Source organism: Bos taurus, chromosome 5 (genome assembly GCF_002263795.3).
Source record: "Bos taurus isolate L1 Dominette 01449 registration number 42190680 breed Hereford chromosome 5, ARS-UCD2.0, whole genome shotgun sequence".
Lineage (NCBI taxonomy): Eukaryota > Metazoa > Chordata > Mammalia > Artiodactyla > Bovidae > Bos > Bos taurus.
Window position 1 is genome coordinate 4,799,914 of NC_037332.1, and position 25,811 is coordinate 4,825,724.

The 25,811-nt window shown below is 37.8% G+C and overlaps 1 protein-coding gene across 4 annotated transcripts in view; it reads right to left on the bottom strand.

Moving 5' to 3' along the window:
• Positions 1-25,811, bottom strand: part of CAPS2 (calcyphosine 2) — a 50,830-nt gene that overhangs the window by 17,826 nt on the left and 7,193 nt on the right. The window contains exons 3-8 of one of the 4 annotated variants that reach the window (XM_003586036.6): positions 22,941-22,989; positions 21,288-21,333; positions 19,455-19,625; positions 13,142-13,264; positions 10,807-10,874; positions 5,563-5,682 (exon numbers count right to left, since the gene is read on the bottom strand). In XM_003586036.6, the coding sequence (XP_003586084.2) occupies positions 5,563-5,682; positions 10,807-10,874; positions 13,142-13,264; positions 19,455-19,625; positions 21,288-21,333; positions 22,941-22,984 (572 nt within the window). In that variant the 5' untranslated portion in view covers positions 22,985-22,989. Of the gene's footprint in view, positions 1-5,562; positions 5,683-10,806; positions 10,875-10,989; positions 11,279-13,141; positions 13,265-14,287; positions 17,695-19,454; positions 19,626-21,287; positions 21,334-22,940; positions 22,990-25,811 lie in introns of those variants that run through there. The other 3 variants (XM_059886813.1, XM_059886814.1, XM_010804742.4) reach the window with 3 other exon arrangements.

Below are 25,811 nucleotides of genomic sequence, written 5' to 3' on the forward strand. Positions count from 1 at the left end.
TAGATGAGACTGAAAACAACAACAAGAACAACAACCTAGAAACCAACCATACATTTCTAACAACTTCATATATGACATAAGTGGCAATACAAGTCAGAGAGATAACAAGTTGGTGGTAGGGAGAGGTTTCATAAAGAAGATACAAGGGACACTAACAATAAATGGAGGGATTGGTAAACTGGTCTACAATAAATTTAGCAACTTTTGTTCATCAAAAAACATGATCAAGAGAATGAAAAGGTGACCAGAGGATAGGAAAAGACACGTCCAACAAATATAGCTGAAAAAGGACTTATAACTAGAGTATGTAAGTAAGTTCGACAAATCAATATGAAAAGATAACCCAATAGACTGGAAGGGACTATATAGACTATCCTATAAGAGGATACCCAGATGATGAACGTACCTATGCAAAAGTGCTCAACATCATTAGTCTTTAGTGAAATGTAAGGGAAAATCACCAATATATACCCATAAAATCACCAATATATACCTATGTTCAAACTACTGCACAATTGCACTCATCTCACAAGCTAGCAAAGTAATGCTCAAAATTCTCCAAGCCAGGCTTCAACGGTACATAAACCATGAACTTCCAGATGTTCAAGCTAGATTTAGAAAAGGCAGAAGAACCAGAGATCAAATTGCCAACATCCGTTGGATCATCAAAAAAGCAAGAGAGTTCCAGGAAACATCTATGTCTGCTTTATTGACCATGGCAAAGCCTTTGACTGTGTGGATCAGAACAGACTGTGGAAAATTCTTAGAGATGGGAAGAATCAATATAGTGAAAATGAGTATACTACCCAAAGCAATTTATAGATTCAATGCAATCCCTATCAAGCTACCAACGGTATATTTCACAGAGCTAAAACAAATAATTTCACAATTTGTATGGAAATGCAAAAAAAACTCAAATAGCCAAAGCAATCTTGAGAAAGAAGAATGGAACTGGGGAAATCCACCTGCCTGACTTCAGGCTCTACTACAAAGCCACAGTTATCAAGACAGTATGGTACTGGCACAAAGACAGAAATATAGATCAATGGAACAAAATAGAAAGCCCAGAGATAAATCCATGCACATATGGACACCTTATCTTTGACAAAGGAGGCAAGAATATACAATGGAGAAAAGACAATCTCTTTAACAAGTGGTGCTGGGAAAACTGGTCAGCCACTTGTAAAAGAATGAAACTAGAACACTTTCTAACACTATACACAAAAATAAACTCAAGACGGATTAAAGATCTAAACGTAAGACCAGAAACTATAAAACTCCTAGAGGAAAACATAAGCAAAACACTCTCCGACATAAATCACAGCAGGATCCTCTATGACTAACCTCCCAGAATACTGGAAATAAAAGCAAAAATAAACAAATGGGACCTAATTAAAATTAAAAGCTTCTGCACAACAAAGGAAACTATAAGCAAGGTGAAAAGACAGCCTTCAGAATGGGAGAAAATAATAGCAAATGAAGCAACTGACAAACAACTAATACCAAAAATATACAAGCAACTCCTGCAGCTCAATACAAGAAAAATAAACGACCCAATCAAAAAATGGGCCAAAGAACTAAACAGACATTTCTCCAAAGAAGACATACAGATGGCTAACAAACACATGAAAAGATGCTCAACATCACTCATTATCAGAGAAATGCAAATCAAAACCAAAATGAGGTACCATTTCACGCCAGTCAGAAAGGCTGAGATCCAAAAGTCTATAAGCAATAAATGCTGGAGACGGTGTGGAGAAAAGGGAACCCTCTTACACTGTTGGTAGGAATGCAAACTAGTATAGCCACTATGGCGAACAATCTGGAGATTCCTTAAAAAACTGGAAATAGAACTGCCTTATGACCCAGCAATCCCACTGCTGGGCATACACATCAAGGAAACCAGAATTGAAAGAGACACATGTACCCCAGTGTTCATCGCAGCACTGTTTATAATAGCCAGGACATGGAAGCAACCTAGATGTCCATCAGCAGACGAATGGATAAGAAAGCTGTGGTACATATACACAATGGAGTATTACTCAGCCATTAAAAAGAATACATTTGAATCAGTTCTAATGAGGTGGATGAAACTGGAGCCTATTATACAGAGTGAAGTAAGCCAGAAAGAAAAACACCAATACAGTATACTAATGCATATATATGGGATTTAGACAGTAACGATAACCCTGTATGCGAGAGAGCAAAAGAGACACAGATGCATAGAATAGTCTTTTGGACTCTGTGGGAGAGGGAGAGGGTGGGATGATTTGGGAGAATGGCATTGAAACATGTATAATATAAGAAATGAATTGCCAGTCCAGGTTCTATGCAGGATACAGGATGCTTGGGGCTGGTGCACTGGTATGACCCAGAGGGATGGTACGGGGAGGGAGGTGGGGGGTGGGGGGGTTCAGGATGGGGAACACGTGTATACCTGTGGTTGATTCATGTTGATATATGGCAAAACCAATAAAAATTAATTAATTAAAAAAGAGATGGGAATACCAGACCACCTGACCTGTCTCCTGAGAAATCTGTACGCAGGTCAAGAAGCAACAGTTAGAACTGGACATGGAACAACAGACTGGTTCCAAATAGGAAAAGGAGTACGTCAAGGCTGTATATTGTCACCCTGCTTATTTAACTTATATGTAGAGTACATCATGACAAATGCTGGGCTGGAAGAAGCACAAGCTGGAATCAAGATTGCTGGGAGAAATATCAATAATCTCAGATATGCAGATGACACCAACCTTATGGCAGAAAGTGAAGAACTAAAGATCCTCTTGATGAAAGTGAAAGAGGAGAGTGAAAAAGTTGGCTTAAAACTCAACATTCAGAAAACTAAGATCATGGCACCTGGTGCCATCTCTTTATAGCAAGTAGATGGGGAAACAATGGAAACAGTGACAGAATTTATTTTGGAGGACTCCAAAATCACTGCAGATGGTGACCGCAGCCATGAAATTAAAAGACGCTTTTGCTCCTTGGAAGAAAAGCTATGACCCACCTAGACAGCATATTAAAAAGCAGAGACATTACTTTGCCAACAAAGGTCCATCTAGTCAAATCTATGGTTTTTCCAGTAGTCATGTATAGATGTGAGACTTGGACTATAAAGAAAGCTGAGCACTTAAGAATTGATGCTTTTGAATTGTGGTGTTGGAGAAGACTCTTGAGAGTCCCTTGGACTGCAAGGAGATCCAACCAGTCCATCCTAAAGGAAATCAGTCCTGAATATTCACTAAGGACTAATGCTGAGGCTGAAACTCCGATACTCTGGCCACCTGATGTGAAGAACTGAATGCTTAGAAAAGATCCTGATGCTGGTAAAGATCAAAGGCGGGAGGAGAAGGGGACAACGGAGGATGAGATGGTTGGATGGCATCACCAACCCAATGAGCATGGATTTGAGCAAGCTCCAGGAGTTGTGATGGAGAGGGAAGCCTAACATGCTGCAGTCCATGGGGTCACAAACAGTCGGACAGGACTGAGTGACTGAACTGACTGATACCCATAAGAGGAACTAAAATGAAAAATATAGATAGTTACCAGTATCTTGTAAAGATACAGTGCCACTAGCACCTTCTTACTGCTACTGGTGGGAGTTTTAATTGTAGCAACCACTTTGGAAGACTATTTGACAGTATTCTTTAAAGCTGAACATATGCATAGTAGATGGGCCAGCAATTCCACTTCAAAGTGAGTACTGAGCAGAAATGAGTACATATGCTCATCAAAAGGCATGCACTAAAGTTTATGGCAGCACTATCCACAAACTGCCAAATGTCCACCAACAGCTGTGAGTAAACAAACCGTGGTATATTTATACAATAAAATACTGTACAGTAAGGAGGATAAGGGACAACTACAAATAACACAGATTAAACTTGCAAACTTAACGTTAAGCAAAAGAATTCAGACTCAGAGTCCAAGTTTTGTGAGTTCATGTAAATTCATAACCAGACAATAGCAATCTACAATGTTAGGATGGAGAGGCTAACCTGGGGCGGCAGAGGAGCTGGGAAGTAACTGAGGGGCAGCAATGGTTTCTGGGGTGCTGACCTGTTTCTTGGTCTAGGAATAAGGCATACGTTTTGTTCAGTTTGTGAAAATTCCTATGCTGTACATTTAAAATGTGTACACTTTGTGAATGAATGTTTTATTTCTATAAAAGTTTACTTTAAGAAAGACAAGTTTAGACATATGGTAGCTGAGTGATGGTCCCTGAAAGATACTCATATCCTAATCTTCAGGTCACATTAATTAATTTACACATGATAACAGGGACTTTGCAAATGTGATTAAGTTAAAGATCTGGAGATGAGAAGATTAACCAGGATTATACAGGTAGGTTCAGTGCAATCACAAGTGTTTTATAAAAGGAGAGCAGAAGGATATGTGATACCTACAGAAGAGGAACAGCAGAGTAATAACACTCCTCTGCTTTGAAGATGGTGGAGGGACCACAAGCCAAGGAACAAAGGCAGCCCCTAGACACTGAAAAAGGCAAAGAAGCGATTCTTCCCCAAAGCCTCCGGAAGGAATGCAGTCCTGTCAGCACCTTGATTGTAGATTTCTGAACTCCAGAAGTGGAAGAGAATAAATGTGTGTCGTTTCAAAAATACTATTTGTGATAATCTGTTACAGCAGCAATAGGAAATTAACGCATGATACCTTCAAATATTTAAAGGTATGGAAACTTCTAGAAAATAAGATAAGGCTTCTAGAAATAAGAATGAGACAAAAAGACCTAAGTTATAAGAAAGTGAAAGTGAAAGTGAAGTCGCTCAGTCGTGTCCGACTCTTTGCAACCCCGTGGACTGTAATCTACCAGGCTCCTCCATCCATGGGATTCTCCAGGCAAGAATACTGGAGTGGGTTGCCATTTCCTTCTCTAGGGGATCTTCCTGACCCAGGGATTGAACCCGGGTCTCCGGCCTTGCAGGCAGACGCTTTAACCTCTGAGTCACCAGGGAAGTTATAAGAAAGTACTGACAATTATACCAATCTGAAAATATTAAAAAACTGCTCTAAGAACTGGTGGGTTCTCTATTCTATTAAATCTGAGGCTAAATGTCAATTATCGGTCAAGTTGGTGAGAACTTTCAGTGGACTGCACCAGCGAACTATAAAAATCCATACCAAACCAAGTACTTTGTACTTCATAAAGTACTTGGTACTTTGTACTTCATAAAGTACAAAGTAAAAGGCAAAAAGTAATATTTTTAAAAAAATACTAATTTTGAATTATGTCATAGAAATTCAGCCAGTATATATTGTGCATATACAGATGTCTCAGTTACTACATTGTGTCTTTTCACATGTATTGCTGCCTGAGTTTCTGGCTGTCACTCCTAAATTATAAATAGAAGATCTGGAGGGCAAAGTTTATCCCAGTATCTTAAAGTGACAGAACTGGGATCTGAACTCCAAAAATTCCACTTTCCTTTATACAGAAAAGATAAAAACACAAAGGAAAAAATTTCCATTAGATACAAAAGTACATTTGAAAAATATAACATACTACATCCTTATTTTATATAAAAGCCTTCTTACTTCGTTTCATGCAGTGTTCTTTTCCTAAATCGAATAGGTGCCAGCTTTGAATCTGGAAGGATATGAGAAATTTCTGGCTTCTCAGAGGTTAAATTTTGCTCTGGATCACTGATTACAGCCCTATACAGGAAAACACAACAGTCTGACAATTAAATATTATAATGAAATGCTCTAGTATTCACATATTTATAAGCAGTTGGAAAAATCCGTATACAAATGCCAATTTATACTACTGGCAGAATGAATGATCTATCAGATATTAAATGAACAAATTTAATAATTAAAAACATCATACAAGTGAATGTTCTTATCTATCTCTTTTTCCATAAGTATTATCTAAAAATAAATCGAAATTTCTGAGAGGATTTGGAGCTTCAGGTCTTCCTCTTACTATTCTTTAAACAAAAAGACACTGTGCCGACGACTTCTGAATAAAAGACAGGAAGTATGTAACCAACCATATGGATTTCTGGGGTGGGGAGGAAGCATTCCAAGCGAAAGGGAAAATAAATGCAAAGTACCTGAGACATCAGTGACTCTGGTATGTTTTAGAAGGGAGGAAGCCAGATGGCAAAGCAGAGTAAACGAGAGAAGTAGGAAAAGGGGTCCAGGGTCTAATGGTGGGCAAAACATGCAGGGATTGGGGAGAATGTGCTACTGACCCCAGTTTTTTAGCACTCCTGATTCACACCCTTGGCGTGCCCTCATTATAATGGTAGTATACTTTCTTTGGCTTTAAGTTTAGCCATTGGAAATGCTTTGGCAGCGGGTGGCTCTGCTGATCTGACCTGAACTAATTTGTGCAAGTGTGGGTGGTTTGGGAATCTGTTCATCTAGGTTAATTGTGGCTAAGTGGTCCAGCTGCATGTAGGGAAGGACTTTCCTTTTGAGAACAAGTGGGTTAACCAAGCTAACAAAGATGGCAGAAGCACAAAAAAGCAAATGGAAACATGAGGTTTTTTAAGGATTAAACTCAGAATTAAGCCCACTGCTTTTGGTCATATATAATGGGCCAAACTAAGTGAAAAGTAATAGCTACTCAGCCAAGTCTAGCCTGGACAGCTGACCTGAAGACACATGAGCATTAATTAATGACTACTGTTTTAAGCTACTAGGTTTTATAGTGATAGGTAACCAATACATGTGCATACTCGGTCACTGCAGTCATGTCTGACTCTGCAACCCCACGGACTGTAGCCCACAAGGCTCCTCTGTGCATAGGGGTCTCCTGGCAAGAATACTGGCATGGGTTGCCTTTTTCTCTTCCAGTGGATCTTCCCGACCCAGGGACTGAACCCTTGTGTCCTCCGTCTCCCGCACGGCAACAGATTCTTCACCCACTGAGCCACCTGGGAAGCAACCGATACATAGGTCTTACAGATTTTATTCTGATTGACATGGATGTTACTGGAAGGTTTGATGTGGCTTATGTTTTTAATGGCCTCACTGGCTGCTAGGTTGAGAATAGACCAATTAGGGGCAAATGCAGGTACAATGAGTCCAATTAGAAAGTGTCTGAAATAATCCAGGAGACAGGAAATGACAGGGTGAACAGGGAGGGTGGCAGCAGAGGGGGATAAATTTATTTTGATGGTAGACCTGAGTTTGCCAATGAACTGCATATAGGATTTGAGTGAAAGAGAAGGATTAAAGGCATTAACAAGATTTTAAGCCTAAATAACTTGAAGAATTATTACAAATAGCTGAGAAAAGAAAAGATGCAAAAGGCAAAGGAGAAAAAGACATACCCATCTGAATGTAGAGTTCAAAGAATAGAAAGGAGAGATAAGAAAGCCTTCCTCAGCGATCAGTGCAAAGAAACAGAGGGAAACACTAGAATAGGAAAGACTAGAAATCTCTTCAAGAAAATTAGAGATACCAAGGCAACTTCTCATGCAAGGATGGGCACAATAAAGGACAGAAATGTATATGGACCTAACAGAAGCAGAAGACATTAAGAAGAGGTGGCAAGAATACACAGAAGAACTATACAAAAAAGATCTTCATGACCCAGATAACTAGGATGGTGTGATCACTAACCTAGAGCCAGACATCCTGGAATGTGAAGGCAAGTGGACCAGAGGAAGCATCACTATGAACAAAGCTAGTGGAGGTGACGGAATTCCAGTTGAGCTATTTCAAATCCTGAAAGATGATGCTATGAAAGTGCTGCACTCAATATGCCAGCAAATTTGGAAAACTCAGCAGTGGCCATAGGACTGGAGAAGGTCAGTTTTCACCAATCCCAAAGAAAGGCAATGCCAAAGAATGCTCAAACTACCGCACAGTTGCACTCATCTCACACACTAGTAAAGTCATGCTCAAAATTCTCCAAGCCAGGCTTCAGCAATACGTGAACCGTGAACTTCCAGATACTCAAGCTGGTTTTAGAAAAGGCAGAGGATCCAGAGATCAAATTGCCAACATTTGATAGATCATCGAAAAAGCAAGAGAATTCCAGAAAAAAATCTACTTCTGCTTTATTGACTATGCCAAAGCCTTTGACTGTGTGGATAACAATAAACTGCAGAAAATTCTGAAAGAGATGGGAATACCAGACCACCTGACCTGTCTCCTGAGAAACCTGTATGCAGGTCAAGAAGCAACAGTTAGAACTGGCCACAGAACAACAGACTAGTTCCAAATTGGGAAAGGAGTACATCAAGGCTATATATTGTCACCGTGCTTATTTAACTTAGATGCATAGTACATTATGAGAAATGCTGGGCTGGATGAAGCACACGATGGAATCAAGATTGCCAGAAGAAATATCAACCACCTCAGATATGCAGATGACACCACCCTTATGGCAGAGAGCAAAGAAGAACTGAAGAGCCTCTTGATGATAGTGAAAGAGTAGTGTGAAAAAGTTGGCTTAAACTTCAACATTCAAAAAACTAAGATCATGGCATCCAGTCCCATCACTTCATGGCAAATAGATGGGGCAACAATGGAAACAGTGAAAGACTTTATTTTGGGGGGCTCGAAAATCACTGCAGATGGTGACCCAGCCATGAAATTAAAAGACACTTCTCCTTGGAAGAAAAGCTATGACAACCTAGACAGCATATTAAAAAGCAGAGACATTACTTTGCCAACAAACATCTGTGTAGTCAAAGCTATGGTTTTTCCAGTAGTCATGTATGGATGTGAGTTGGACTATAAAGAAAGCTGAGTGCCAAAGAATTGATGCTTTTGAACTGTGATGTTGGAGAAGACTCTTGAGAGTCCCTAGGACTGCAAGGAAATCAAATCAGTCAATTCTAAAGGAAATCAGTCCTGAATATTCACTGGAAGGACTGATGCTGAAGCTGAAACTCCAATACTTTAGCCCCTTGATGTGAAGAACTGACTGCTTAGAAAAGACTCTGATGCTGGTAAAGATCGAAGGCAGGAGGAGAAGGGGACGACAGAGGATCAGAATGTTGGGTGGCATCACTGACTCGATGGACATGAGTTTGAGTAAGCTCTGGGAGTTGATGATGGATAGGGAAGCCTGGCGTGCTGCAGTCCGTGGGGTTGCAAAGAGTTGGACATGAATGAGTGACTGAACTGACGGACTGAACTTGAAGAATATTGTTGCCATGGAAGAAAACTAAAGAGGATTTCATAATAACGGAATGAAAAAGAACAACTTGCAGAAACCAAAGTAACATTTTCCAACGTTACTTTGGGATTTGGATTAGGGCTGCATCAGCATATAGATGGTTACTGAAGACCCGATACTGGATGAAATCACCTAGAAAGTAAAAGGAGAAGTCCAAGAAGTAGAAGTCCTTGTGTATTCCTGTGTATAAAGATAGGAGAGGTGAAGACGAACGAAGACAGGAGGCTGAGGATTGGAAAGTAGGAGGGTAAACCAGCCATGTGTGGTATGCCAGAAGCCAAGGGAGGGAAAAAAAAAGTGCTTTACAGGGAAGAAAGTACTCAACCCTGTATATGGCACTGATGGGTTGAGTAACTGAGAAATAGTTAATTGCCATTAACCCGGCAATATGGACGCCACTAGAAGGAAATGCAATGTACTCCAGTGTTCTTGCCTGGAGAATCCGCGGGACGGGGGAGCCTAGTGGGTTGCCATCTATGGGGTCACACAGAGTCGGACACAACTGAAGCGAGTCAGCAGCAGCAGCAGCAGTTATCTTATGAAGAGACACTGCGGTGGCATTTTGGGAGTAAAAATGTAAAGTCAGTTCATGAGGTGATAAAGGGCAAATACTGAAGACTGTAACAAAACTGTGTCAAAAAATTAACTAAGAAACAGGTATATAGACTATCATTCTTTCTCTCTGCCAACCAACTAAGTAGTTAACTTTTTCGAAGCTAAATTTGAGTCTTACCTCTGCTGTGAAGACTTCCTAGACTATCCCAGCCTCTTCTGAAATCCTGCATTACTTACATATTCATGCAATTTAGCACAGCAGGTATTGAAACTTTATCTAGTTTTCTAAGGGTTGTGAAACTTTACGTTAGGCTTTAGAACTCTTGACAATCCCACAGTTCCCAAAGTGCACTGAGTCACACTCGGGTGCCACAGGGAAGTCAAAGGAACACCGCTGGACATGTTTAGTTTTTGAGGGAAATAGTGATACTTCATTATTGTGGCATACCACAAAAACTACGAGCTCCAAGTAATTCACAGCTTCAGCAAAACACCACATTACACGCCGTCAATGAATGATATTACATCTTTGCAAAACTGGCTTTTCTACAGTTGCTGTGATAAAAAGCAGGGGCCAGGTGGGCTAGAAAGTGAGAGTGGCAGCATTCCATCCAATTCTAAGATTTGAGAGATGATTTGTCATCCAAGAAGTGCATAGTGAGTAGCTGCATATTTATGAAGGAAATAAAAACATTTTTTCAATTTGTATTATTTTTTCAGATGACCATTAAGTTATTAGGAAGAAAATATTTACTAAGCTATTTAGACAAAAAATACTTAGTAAATAGAACTGTGAAGTATTTCTGTTGGGCAAGGAGTCTGGTGGGAAAAAAAAGTGCAGTAAACAGAGAAAGTATGGAAACCTCTGAGTTGACCATTCCAATGCAGATGTCATGTATAAAAAGGAAATGTAGGGGAGGGAGGAGGGAGACCTGTGGCGGATTCATTTTGATATTTGGCAAAACCAATACAATATTGTAAAGTTTAAAAATAAAATAAAATTTAAAAAAATAAAGATAAAAAAATAAAATAAAAAGGAAATGTAGTGAATGTTTTCTGAATGGATCTCTATTAACGCTTGCCTGGATAAGTGGTCTATCATCACTTGCTCTGCAACCATCTGTTTCTTCTTCTCTGCAGCCACAACATCCTGAGAAGAGAAAATGAAGAAAACGCCATTGTCCATAAAGCAGAACAATACTATAGTTAACACAAGAGTCCTAAAACATAAATTAAACATTTCCAATTTCTTTCTTAGAGATTACCATATCATCTTTTCCCAATGGCTTCCCCAGTGGCTCAGCCGGGAAAAAATCTGCCTGCAACACAGGAGACACAGGAGATGCGGCTTTGATCCCTGGGTCAGAAGATCCCATGGAGAAGGAAATGGCAACCTGCTCCAGTATTCTTGCCTGAGAAATCCCGTGACAGAGGAGCCTTGCAGGCTACTGTCTATGGGGCTGCAAAGAGTTGGACATGACTGAGAGACTAAGCACATTCATATCATCATTAATAAATTTGAATTCCAATTATTTAATCTAAAAATACATTTATTTGCTAAAATGTAATGCCATTAAAGTTTGGTGGAAATCATCAGTGATTTCCATATCAGTCAGACAATGGATGTAAAACCCAAAAGCAAGCGAGAGAGGTGACATTGATGAGTATAGAGTCCATGGAGAACATGCACCCTGGGTGCTGACATTTACCGTGACTTATACTTTGGAGGAAAAGTCAGAACCACCCTCAGGCACGTTGACTTAGAGAGCTGTGTAAACAGAAGGCAGATTAGAAGCAGAAATCACACAAATGCAACTGAAAAATGACAAAGTGGAAGAGATGGACATAAAAACCACAGGTTCACTGCTTCTGTTGTTCATTTAGTTAAAAACTAAGTTGAAAAGTTTCCACCCACATTTAAAAAGTAAATTGGTACTAATTTCACATGCATTCAAAATTTACTCATGTAAAATATCTCCTTTAAAAGATTGATACAGGGGTGCTACCACAATAGAGTAAAATGTGCTTAATGGTGAATTAAGATATGATGCCACTTAGAAAGTAATTGAATGGGAAAAGAAATCCACAAACACCTATATGGCTCTGGATTATCCTAAGAGCAGTAGCCAAAGGCCTTATGTATTTAGTAATATCCAATCAAGTACAACTTTAGTGAAAAATGAAAGTTGCTCGGTCACATCTGACTCTCTGCGACACTGTGAACTGTAAACTGCCAGTCTCTTCCATCCATGCAATTCTCCAAGCAAAAATACTGGAGTGGGTTGCCATTACTTTTTTAGGGGATCTTCTCAACCCAGGGATCAAACCAGGGACTCCTGCATTGCAGGCAGATTCTGTACTGTCTGAGCCACCAGGGAAGCCCCAAAAAAGTATACTTTAGAAATATACCAAAATAAGCCTTATCTGGGACACAACTTTGCAAGGAACATTTTTTAATTTTTCTATAACCCTGGTAATACTCCTTTTTCTATTAAGCATAAACATCTATATAATAAGCATAAACATCTATATAATAATGCATATAAAATAATGTACATGTGATTTTTAATAAACAAACAAATTACCAACTTGGGACACCTGCAGAAAATCAGTCCACCTGGCCCAGAGATTGATTACATCTTGCTGTCAGTTCAGAATGGATTGATTCAGAATGATTGCTATCCAAATAAAATCTATTTTGAATATCCACTCAATGATAATGTATCTAGCTAAATCCACATTGCTTTATTATTATTTAGGCTATCTAAAGCAGAATTTTCTCAATTTTAAGCCAACACACATTGATAGCCCATCAATCAATTACAGGTGTACCTGAGGTATTAATCACCTGGGGGTGTCTAGGGAGCCAATGGCCTCCAACTCCAAGCAGCTTGGTCTGCATACTCCAGGACACTATAGAAATGCTATAATTATCTATTTGTACAATAACTAGTCTAAGTAATACTCATTAAGAAATCTCATTCATTTTGTAAAAAGTATAAAGTTAACATTGAGACTAGGGCTTTGTTTCTCTTTTCCTAAAGAAAAATTACATTATCCCTGCCCTTCAGTTTTATTAGCTTATGATTTTCAAAACAAAAAGATTATCCAGCTACTTCTTTGTGGGGAAAGGGGTGATACCGGATTAGCCCACTGTCATCGTGGTCAGTTAACATTCTGAACAGTGTAAACCAAATTTTTACAAACTTCCAAAGATGGAAGATGACTTTTCCACAGTAAACATACCAAACGTCAATCCATGGTAGAAGTGAGGGCTGAACCTGGCGTATTAATGACTATTCACCTCAGTCCAACTTCAACTGTTGGAATCATTTCTTCAAATTTAAGGCTGCAAAACTTCGGAGGGCAAATTATCTTAAACGGTTTATCAAATCAGTAAAAGTACCAATAACTTACAGCATCAGATTTTCCTGTACTCCGTTGGAGAATGTGAGGGTTGGCTGCATAACCCAGCTGTAGCAGGGCTTTCCTGTCCAGAGTTGTCAGATCATCTGTGATGGCTTCTGCACCTTGTACACACTGGATGTGAAGCAATGAGTGAGCCCTCATATGCATGCTTAGAACATTTGCTTTTAACAATATAAAGAATAAAACAATGACTGGATACATCAGATTAAGAGTATAGGCTCTGATAATCAGACCGCCTATTGAATCCAGCTCTCCCACTTTGTAGCTAGATGACATCTCTGTGCCTCAGTTTACTCATAAGTAAAATGGCAATTAATTGGTAACTGTTTTGTACTCCAAAAAATGATTAAATGAGGTGATATATGGGCAACACATTTCAGAAGTACCTGACATATAGTAAGCATTACAAAAAAAATAGCAACTATTATAACTATAATTGTCCATTTGAGTCTTTGTAAAGTTTATAAATATGGGCATGTCATTCATTTATAAAGCTAAGTTCACAAGTAAAATGATACTAATATATGGATGTATCCTTTGAGATTGTTAAAATCAAACACAAACAGAAACCAGCCTTAAAAATTCCCTGAGCAGACAATACCAGTTTAGTCATACAAGCAAAGCTTAATTTAGCTTATTTTACGAGACAAGTGAGACTAACTTGACCAGGGTTACTTCCTGCTTATGTCTCTAGAAATCATAAGTGAAACTTACACTGTTCCCCCAAACTGATATGAAGTAACCACTAACCCATCCCTTATCATTTAAGAAAATTCTGGTATTAAAACCAATCACTGTGAGGCATCAACAGGCACTGCCGCCACACTATGTAAGCTGCTTTATAACAATAGCTCCCTGGGTCTCTTTCCATGTGTAATTTGAGTACTTCCAGTTCAAGAACTGACCGTTTGGTGTGTACACAAAACTTTTACTAATTACTGCTTTGGTGATTCATCGGTTTTATGTCTGCTATTTCTGAACTTTTAACAACATTCTAAAGAGGTAAATGCTAAATTTTTCTCTGAATACTAGATGTGTTTATATGAGCTTAAGAAAATATAATGCTCCAATAGGATGACAACTTATCAAAAATGTAATAGATTACAAGTGTATCTCCCCAGGGCTTGTTCTTACTTCAGATTTTCCTTGAAAGGTCACATTTCATCTTCATAGTCTTCACTGTCTCCATGACCTTCGATTGCTACATGAAACTTTATTATACATTTGTTTATGATCTGTTGCCTGCCTCTCCTGTTGTAAGTTCCATGAGGGCAGCAACCTTGTCTGTCTTTTTCATTGCAGGATCCCTGGTGCCAGAGCAGGACCACATGAGGTTGGCACTGTATCCAATGAGTGAATAATGAATCGTAAGTGTGTACTATTGGGAAATAAATTTATGAGGATACTTTATAATTTTATTTATTTACCCACTAATATCTGTTTTTCCTAAGTAGTGATTTGACACTCACCAAAAAGATGTTTAACATTACATAAGGTAAATTTAAGAAAGATTAAATTAACAGACATGTTTCAGTATAAGCCAGGTTCTGCATTAAGTACAGGTTGGAGGAAACTTTCAAAAGCATCTTACTTTGTTTCAACTTGTTTTCAGTCTTTTACCCAAGGGAAACTGTGGCATTTCCACTTGGCATCTCAGATTTAACCTCCCCAAATCAGACTTCATTGTGATATCCCCCACTCCAGTTAATGAAAAATGCACCCTTTGAATTGCTCAACTCAAAAAGCCTTAGCGTCATCTTTCATCTTTCCTTTCTCTCAAGCCTAAAACCAATCCATCACCAAATATTCTGAGCCTTACCTTCAGAAACTGTCTAGAATCGAAGTTCTCGTTGTGACCAGTTCTTATCTAAATCTGCTGCAACCACCTGGGTCCAAGCAGGCATCCTTATCTCTTGCCTGGATTATTGGGATAGCCTCCACAGTAAAACCCATTCTCAACAAAACGGAATAGAAAGTAAAGTCCTGAAGTGGTCTACAAGACCTCTCTGATCTGCCTCCCAGCCTCTGCTTCCCTTTAACTCACTGAAAAAATCTCCTCCCACCTCTCCCTTGCTCTTCTCCCTCATCACACTGCTCTTAATATTTCTTAAATACTCCATGCCCACTCCTACTTCATGACACTAAGAGTTTCTTCTAACTGGCTTACCTCTTACCCCTTTTGAATGTGCCCTAAAATGCTACCTTATGGAAAAGATCTTCTCTGATGATCCTGTACAAACTACAACCCCAACCTTGGCTTTCCAAGTTTCCTTTACTCATAGTTTTTATCATCATCTATCATATTAGAGGACTTCCTGGTGGCTCAGAAGATAAAGAATCTGCCTGCAATGCAGGAGATCCGGGTTCCATCTCTGGGTCAGGAAGATCCTCTGCAGAAGGGAATGGCTACCCAACTGATTCATTCATTTATTCTTTTTTTTTTTCTGCAAGAGCAGGGATACTTGTCTGTTTTAGTCACTGACTTATCATCAGTGCCTGGAAAGGTACCTTGCATATCATGAAACATTAGAGAACTATTTTTGAAAGAATGAACAATGAATGAATTAGTAGGTGTTTTGTCTTTTTATAGAGTTGGTGAAAAAAGGTATACGTGCAACGATCACATGCTAGTAATGTTCAAAATTCTCCAAGCCAGGCTTCAGCAATACGTGAACCGTGAACTTCCAGAGATTCAAGCTGGTTTTATTTATTTATTTTTTTTTTTTTTTTTCAAGCTGGTTTTAGAAAAGGCAGAGGAACCAGAGATCAAATTGCAAAAATCCACTGGATCATCAAAAAAGCAAGAGAGTTCCAGAGAAACATCTATTTCTGCTTTATTGACTATGCCAAAGCCTTTGACTGTGTGGATCACAATAAGCTGTGGAAAATTCTTCAAGAGATGGGAATTCCAGACCATTTGACCTGCCTCTTGAGAAACCTGTATGCAGGTCAGGAAGAAACAGTTAGAACTGAACATGGAACAACAGACTGGTTCCAAATAGGAAAAGGAGTACATTAAGGCTGTATATTGTCACCCTGCTTATTTAACTTAGATGCAGAGTTTATCTTGAGAAATGCTGGGCTGGAAGAAGCCCAAGCTGGAATCAAGATTGCCGGGAGAAATATCAATACCTCAGATATGTAGATGACACCAGCCTTATGACAGAAAGTGAAAAGGAACTGAAGAGCATCTTGATGAAGGTGAAAGAAGAGAGTGAAAAAGTTGGCTTAAAACTCAACATTCATAAAACGAAGATCATGGCATCTGGTCCCATCACTTCATGGCAAATAGATGGGGAAACAGTTTGGCTGACTTTATTTTTCTGGGCTCCAAAATCACTGTAGATGGTGATTGCAGCCAGGAAATTAAAAGACACTTACTCCTTGGAAGAAAAGTTATGATCAACTTAGACAGCATATTAAAAAGCAGAGACATTACTTTGTCAACAAAGGTCCATCTCGTCAAGCCTACGGTTTTTCCAGTAGTCATGTATGGATGTGACAGTTGGTCTATAAAGAAATCTGAGCGCAGAAGAATTGATGCTTTTGAACTGTGGTGTTGGAGAAGACTCTTGAGAGTCCCTTGGACTGCAAGGACATTCAACTAGTCCATCCTAAAGGAGATCAGTCCAGGGTGTTCATTGGAAGGACTGATGTTGAAGCTGAAACTCCAATCCTTTTGCCACCTGATGTGAAGAGCTGACTCATTTGAGAAGACCCTGATGCTGGGAAAGATTGAGGGCAGGAGGAGAAGGGGACAACAGAGGATGAGATGGCTGGATGGCATCACCGACTCAATGGACATGGGTTTGGGTGGACTCTGGGAGTTGGTGATGGACAGAGATGCCTGGCATGCTGTGGTTCATGAGGTCACAAAGAGTCAGACACGACTGAGAGACTGAACTGAACTGAACAGAACTGAACATAAGTCGAATTAATTAATATTAATTTTGGAATTAATATTATTTCCTGTAAAATTGAAGTTTGATTTTCAGTGTTTTATTTAAAGGTATTTCATTACTCTAAAAATATAGATATGTACCCACACAAATATATATAAATTTACATTTTAGGTGGTAAAACAATTTGATGGTGAGATTCATCACCTTTTATACTAAATGGAAGGAAAACTCAACACAGGAATTTTGCCTTTAGAATCAAGCAGAGTGGAACTATTTTACTGTTTGATATTATCAGTTGATTGATGTATCAGCCTATTTAATTAGTAGCTATAGCCTTTAATTATTGTCTTGGATTCTAAATTCATCTAACTTTAGCTTTTTTTTTTTTATCAGCAAAGAGAATCAATCTGCATGTGACTTCCTGCTTTAAAGAGGGGCTATGTTTCAGATATCAGGGACCTCTTTTATTTCTAGAGATTTACTATCCCAGTGGTAATTCATGTAATTATAATAGGATTTATTAACAACAAATTTATACAGCAGTTTTGGTTCTAATAAGAGTATACTTTTAAATGACATCAGATAAGTTGCTCAAACTCCATAAGTACAAGATTATTATATATAGAATATATAGAAACCAGGGATTTTTTGTAAGACTACCAAAGACATAGTAAACTTCTAATATGTAAGTTAAAAGAATCAAAAAAGTAAAACAAGATCTTCTCCAAAAGAACATATGCAAATGCTGGCTTTTATTTATAAAACCCTTATTTATATGGGAAGATTTACAAACAATATTTATCTTCTCTTAAACCAAAAGTAAACAAAGCATCCTCGTTTGAACTTGTGTTCAAGGGTATCAAGGTTTTTCTTTAAAACTATTTGAATTGTTTTGCCATGAAAAGGAAAGCATGCACTTACAGAAACTTTCATTCTGTTTTCCCAACATTATTACAGTGATCTAAATATCACATGGTAGATCCTACAGATACTACACACCCAGATGCTAAACAGTTATGAAATTGTCCTACCTGCTATTACAGACACTAGAATACTATATTTATGTACATCTGTTTGAATCTGGAAAATTAGCTTTAAAATAAAAAAGACCAAATAGTCCCATAACTTTTGTTTCTCTTTTAGTTAAATACCATGGGTTTTAGTGAGTTCCAGATAGTCCCTACATGGATTAGAAAAAAAAAAGCTGATATGGCACATCTACTTACAACTTATTTAGGTATAAACTGACGATTCATAAATATAGGAGCAAAGTAAATATATAAATTTAATGGCTTTTACAAGCATACCAGAAAGGTCAAAGTTGAATTTTAGAAAGGTTTTACAACTTATTCTTTTTACTCAACAGTAAATGCTAAGTAATACAACTATCAACCTTCCCTGAAAATACATTATTCTTATTAAAAATTAACTGAATGAAGAATTGTATCTAAGTGTTCTTTATTTATGACCAGTAGTATCATAAACTATGTTTTCAAGCCTTTCTAAAATTCACGGTTCACCTTTTTGATATGCTTGTGAAACACCATTAAATTTATTATGTTTACTTTGCTCTTATATTCATGAATGGTGAGTTTATATTTAATTAAGATTAAATTAAAATATAACAGCTTTAGCGATTCATGATATTAAAAATACCTCCCTAACTCAACTAGAAAACAATCATGGAGTGATGACAGTTTTAAAATAAAACAAGGTCACTTGAAAGTCTGAAACCACTTTTCAACTTTAAAGTTTAGTCTTTAAAGTGAGACAAATAGAGTTCAAGACAGCTACATCAGAAACAGATATGTAATACTGCCTTATTTCCAACCCAAGGCAAGTGAAAAACTACAGAGAAAAGACGATTAGGTCATATGACTAAATTTTTCACATCTGAAAATGGTGATAATAACCCACCAAAGTTGTTGTGAAGAATAAACTAGTTAATTTAAGTAAAGTCCTTAAAGAGTGTCCCTGGCACACAGAAATAAGTGTTACCTATTATACTTTATTCAGAGAAGGCAATGGCACCCCACTCCAGTACTCTTGCCTGGAAAATCCCATGGATGGAGGAGCCTGGTAGGCTGCAGTCCATGGGGTCACGAATAGTAGGATACAACTGAGCGACTTCACTTTCACTTTTCACTTTCATGCATTGGAGAAGGAAATGGCAACCCACTCCAGTGTTCTTGCCTGGAGAATCCCAGGGACGGGGGCACCTGGTGGGCTGCCATCTATGGGGTTGCACAGAGTTGGACATGACTGAAGTGACTTAGCAGCAGTAGCATTATACTTTATTATGATTAACGGCAAGATAAATCAGGCAAAGAGATGTTTCTATAATAAAAACACTGTTTCCTTTAAATTCCATTACAATTTTGTAAAGCCTCGCACATTACCTTGTCATCTGTCTTGTTCCTTGGAGTCTGTTGATGTGTGATACTTGACTTTGCCTTTTCGGCATTTCTCTGACTGTATTGTTTATATCCCCCTGTCATTTCAGTTTTGTATTGCTGATGTTTTAGTTTATATTTGTCTGTTGGTGCTGGCAAATTTTCAGGTATTCTGTCCTGCTCCAAGAAGTAAAAAGAAAAAGAATGCTATTGTAATAAAAAATTCAAAATTACTATTAATTTTCCTTATTAACATTAAACAAATTTACCATTTACCTTAGCAGTTATGCTTAAGAAACAGATCACTATGATCTATTTTCTAAGGAGAGGTAATATTTAAAATATTTAGCTGGTGCAGCATGCCTGAGTGGGCACTGGCCTCAAATACCCTAAGCCTGTATCTTGTTTCACAGCTGGAGATCAGTCCTAGTTCTAAAACAGAGAGAAGAAAGAAAGACTTTTCTCTCTACTTAGGAGTTTTAGATAGATTATTTTACTCCTGCCTCAGAAAACCTCCATTGCAAAACATTTTTTCCAGAATAGTCATTGGAATTGGAGGTCACTCATATTGAGAAGCTCTGGTTGCCATTTCTAGAATATTGAAATATTCTGTCTTATGGTGTTATCTGGCTTCCTTTCACATGTCCATGGAATGAAAGGTAGCACAGCCAAGAGATAAGAGAAACCTACAAAGAATAGTAAGAAAATATATACTGTCCCAGAGAGGGACAGTAACTCTAACAGGAGGATAAAGCCAGTACAACATTTTCTATTTGAAACATTTTGTATCCAAGTCTATACCCCAGGAGAAGAATGAGAAGAAGCTTTGGGTGGAAACTGTAAAATGATGCCGATTAAGGTACTTTCATGTAATTTAACCAAGACAAGATGGCAGAGATCACAAATGGAAAAAGATTAACAAAGACAGAAAAGTGAGCCCACCTGGTCAAAGACTGCTAGTCAGAACTTGTGCTCTGACATGAAATAAAACCCTTAATATTGTTTCAAGTATAAATATGTCCCAAGGAGACAGCTTGGAATAAATAGTTATTATTTACTTCATAGTATCCTCATAGCCTAAAGTATGTCAAGAGACATACAAGTTTCAAGAGACCAGTTTTACATTGTTAAACTAGCAACATCTGATCTAATTTTCTGCCATTAGTATAAACCTGTAGCTTACCAGTTTTGTAAGGCATTTTAAAAATGCCATTCTTATGTGAGGCAAAAATGTAAAACAAAGTAAAATTCATCAACAGTATTGTCTGAGATACTAATATACACTATGCGTGTGTGTTAGTCATTCAGTTGTGTCCGACTCTTTGGACCCCATGGACTGTAGACTGCCAGGCTCCTCTGTCCATGGAATCCTCCAGGCAAGAACACTGGAGTGGGTAGCCATTCCCTTCTCCAGGGGATCTTCCTCACCCAGGGATCGAACACAGGTCTCCTGTATTGCAGGCAGATTCTGTACCATCTGGGCCACCAGGGAAATCCTAATAGACACTAACTATATTTAAACTAAACAAAACAGAGATTGAATGTAATGAAATTTATGGATTAAATAGAGTGACAAGTGCATGCTGTACTTCTGAAAGTTGGTAATAGGAAGTAAATACTAACCAGGTCATATAGATGATGCTGAGTATACAGTTTGTGACATGGTGTTACCCAACCAAAACCAAAAGATGAATTTGTTGGGTTAAAATGAATATGTTCTGTACTAAGTGGCATATATGGTAAATCATCCTAAAAACTAAAATTAAATGACCCTAGTGAAATGCTACCTATAGCACTGTGTTCAAATGTTTATAATATGAAATACCAAGTAAAAATTACCTCCTCATCAGAGTCAACAAGGCTTCCCAGATCAAGTTGTGGGACCCTGAAAGAAATAGTTATGTATCCCATAATTTTTTTAACTGAGTCTTTAATAGTTGCAAGTCATATATGCTATATCTTACTATATAAACAGGTAAACTGAAGCCAGTGGTGTGCTGGCTCTTACCAGCTGTGAGAGGCTTTTGTTAAATATTCAGTAATATTTTGCACAGGTTGTTAACACAGAATTATTAAGACTAAAATTATGTAAACTTATAATTACATCAATTATATGAAAAACAAAGGTAATAAATATTCAAAACTCCTCACTTCCTAATAGCTTTACTGTACTTCACTATTTCTTGCTTTATAGAGGTTATTTATAGCTATCATATCTGAATGGCAATACAGGGCTGGCATATCTTTCCAACTCTGTGTTCAGTGATAGACTGAAATCAGCCACAGTGGGATTATTTACACAAATATGGGCAGATGTTATGAATCAGGCCTTGATATATTATTTTGTTGATGTCCAAGGCTGATAAACGTGGTGGAGAAAATGTTACTAGTGCATATTAAACTTAAAGTATTCCCTGTAACTGTCACATGGCGAATAACAAAAAACTGAGAACGTATTATTCTAGTATTCAAAACTATTACTTGATTCAGCAAAGAAATCACTCATGTCATACTACAATTAATGAAAGTATCAACCAATATTCCCCCTGATGGATATTTTCACAGAAAATGTATAATCAACTTAAAATACGCTTAACTTTATTTATAATTAGCAAGTAAAATATATGATAACCTTATAGTACATGTCTAGAAAACCAGTTGTTAGCCATTTTCCAGCGAACAACTGACTGTCATCACATACTCAATACTGTATCTAGCATGTACACCTAGCTCTGTTCTTTGTCTGGATGAGCAAACAGGTATCTGTTTTGTGGAACACATGAAACTGCTGATATTTGCCCATTGTTAATCTATAAAAATGTCATTTTTATATAGTTCAGGTTAACATATTACTTTTTAATTTCTATTTTCCAAGAAGCCCTGTAGTCTAATATATTGGATTGACCAAAAAGTTCATTTGGACTTTTCCATAAGATGTTATAGAAAAACCCAGATGAACATTTTGGCCAACCCAATATTTGAAAGAATATAAAAATCATATCCTTCCAAATTTTAAAAAGCAAAAATTTTAAATATATAACAATTAATGTATTCCAGTCCAAAATTAAATCACTTTAATAAGACTGATAAAATCATCATATTCCTCAAGATAAGATTAAAGAACAGATAACCTCCCATTAAATCCATTTTGACCATCCCAATAAAAGTGCAATATTTTATATACATTTTTTAATAAGTGCTCTTAGCTGAATTTTCTAAATAAAACAATATTTTAACTTTTTCAGGAAAATATAAAAATAATACTAAAGAAAATTAAACAACAAGAGAAGTATTAGCCTTAGTCCTACCATCCTATCACAGGAAATACTTCAGTTTGGACAGAATAATTTTCAGGGCATCAACATTTTTATAAACTTTTCTGTAGTTCATAGTCATAGCTATATATGTAATTTTTCTTTCTTTTTTTGCTTGTCAATGTATATTTACATCTTTACCCAAAAAACAGTTCAAATGTGAAGAAGTGTAACTTACACAGGTAGGCAAGGATCCTCCATAGCACATGATTTGAGGTCCATCTTTGCTTTAATTAAAAAAATTAGAATCAGTATGCATGTGTCATTTATTTATACTTTAAAAGATAACCAATGTGCCAATGCAACAAGACCAATTATAATTTTTCTCAGTAAGCTTACATAAGAAATATTTAGGACGCCCCATCCCTACTGTGCTTGATATGCAGAGATAGGACCATAACCGGCATAGGACTCTGCTCGGGAAGACATTCACTCAGACAGTGTGGAAAATACATACTGAGACAGAGCAGCTGCACAGAGCGTGTGCACCCAACCTAGTCTAGGGAATTGAGGCAGCTTTTTTCAAAATAAAAAAAGGAAACTTTAAATGGAGCTCTGAAGGATAGATAGGAGTTAGTTAGCCAGACCAAGACAGAAGGGAGAAAACTGCTCCAGCCAGGAGGAACAACTTGTACTGCACATGCCCACAGGCAAGAGCTGACAGAAAAGACTGAAATCCAGAGTGTGAGGAGGCAGTGGACAGAGCTGTTAAATTATAATGCAAATTAAGGAGCCTGGACTTTATCCCAAAGGAAATGGGAAGACAGTATAGGATTTAAGTAAAAAATGACAAATATATACAGGTATATGTTTGTAAATATTTGATTTTATTGCTAAAAAATGGGTTCAAAGGGAGGGGATATATGGATATCTATGGCTGATTCATGTTGAGGTTTGAAAGAAAACAACAAAATTCTGTAAAGTAATTATCCTTCAATTAAAAATAAATAAATTTTAAAAAAACTAATATGTCTCAATATATTGACAATAAAATTTCATCTTTATGCACCTGTGGGGGGAAAAAATAAGCAAAGACCAGAATATTAGAGTGAGCTTAGCCACCATGGAATAAGAACTATGTAGGAATCTTAGGGAAAGCTAAAGTTAATAAAAGCAGGAAATAATTTATTTATAAGCACTTACAGCTTACTTGTGAAATATTATCTAATAGATCATTTTTATATTGTTAGCAAGTACAGAAATTATATTCAAGACTTGGCTTCATCACTCAGACTATGAGAAAAACTCAGAGAAAAATTCAGCTCAGTATCAACTTTAATATGGCATTGTATTAAGTACTGTCCCAATAAATAGTTAAAATGTAGGAATGTAAAGTCACAAGATGATCATCTAATGGGATGTATATATATATTTAATATATAATAATAAAATTAAAACAAATGAATATAATATATTGATTCTATTTAATTAATAATAAATTTAAAATATAATTTCATATATAGGAAAGACTGAAAAGTGAGTGTTTGTTGATCAGTTGTCTCTGCCCCTTTGTGACACCATGGACTGTAGCCTGCCAGACTCCTCTGTCCATGGGGTTCTCTGTGGACAGATTATCTAAATAGAATATAGCTGTAGTTTTCATTGTCATCATGATCATTATTATTCCCAAGAAAATGTTTTAACAGACATATTAAAATCTATCTAATAATGAGGCCATCAGTTCAGTTCAGTTCAGTTCATTTCAGTCGCTCAGTCTTGTCCGACTCTTTGCGACCCCATGAATCACAGCATGCCAAGCCTCCCTGTCCATCACCAGCTCCCGGAGTTCACTCAGACTCACGTCCATCGAGTCAGTGATGCCATCCAGCCATCTCATCCTCTGTCGTCCCCTTCTCCTCCTGCCCCCAATCCCTCCCAGCATCAGAGTCTTTTCCAATGAGTCAACTCTTCGCATGAGGTGGCCAAAGTACTGGAGTTTCAGCTTTAGCATCATTCCTTCCAAAGAACACCCAGGACTGATCTCCTTCAGAATGGACTGGTTGGATCTCCTTGCAGTCCAAGGGACTCTCAAGAGTCTTCTCCAACACCACAGTTCAAAAGCATCAATTCTTTGGTGCTCAGCCTTCACAGTCCAACTCTCACATCCATACATGACCACAGGAAAAACCAGAGCCTTGACTAGACTGACCTTTGTTGGCAAAGTAATGTCTCTGCTTTTGAATATGCTATCTAGGTTGGTCATAACTTTCCTTCCAAGGAGTAAGCGTCTTTTAATTTCATGGCTGCAGTCACCATCTGTAGTGATTTTGGAGCCCCAAATAATAAAGTCTGACACAGTTTCCACTGTTTCCCCATCTATTTCCCATGAAGTGATGGGACCAGATGCCATGATCTTTGTTTTCTGAATGTTGAGCTTTAAGCCAACTATTTCACTCTCCACTTTCACTTTCATCAAGAGGCTTTTGAGTTTCTCTTCACTTTCTGCCATAAGGGTGGTGTCATCTGCATATCTGAGGTTACTGATATTTCTCCCAGCAATCTTGATTCCAGCTTGTGCTTCTTCCAGCCCAGAGTTTCTCATGATGTACTCTGCATATAAGTTAAATAAACGGGGTGACAATATACAGCCTTGACGTGCTCCTTTTCCTATTTGGAACCAGTTTGTTGTTCCATGTCCAGTTCGTACCGTTGCTTCCTGACCTGCATACAGGTTTCTCAAGAGGCAGGTCAGGTGGTCTGGTATTCCCATCTCTTTCAGAATTTTCCACAGTTTATTGTGATCCACACAGTCAAAGGCTTTGGCATAGTCAATAAAGCAAAAATAGATGTATTTCTGGAATTCTCTTGCTTTTTCCATGATCCAGCGGATGGTGGCAATTTGATCTCTGGTTCCTCTGCCTTTTCTAAAACCAGCTTAAACATCAGGAAGTTCACAGTTCACATATTGCTGAAGTCTGGCTTGGAGAATTTTGAGCATTACTTTACTAGTGTGTGAGATGAGTGCAGTTGTGCGGTAGTTTGAGCGTTCTTTGGCATTGCCTTTCTTTGGGATTGGAATGAAAACTGACCTTTTCCAGTCCTGTGGCCA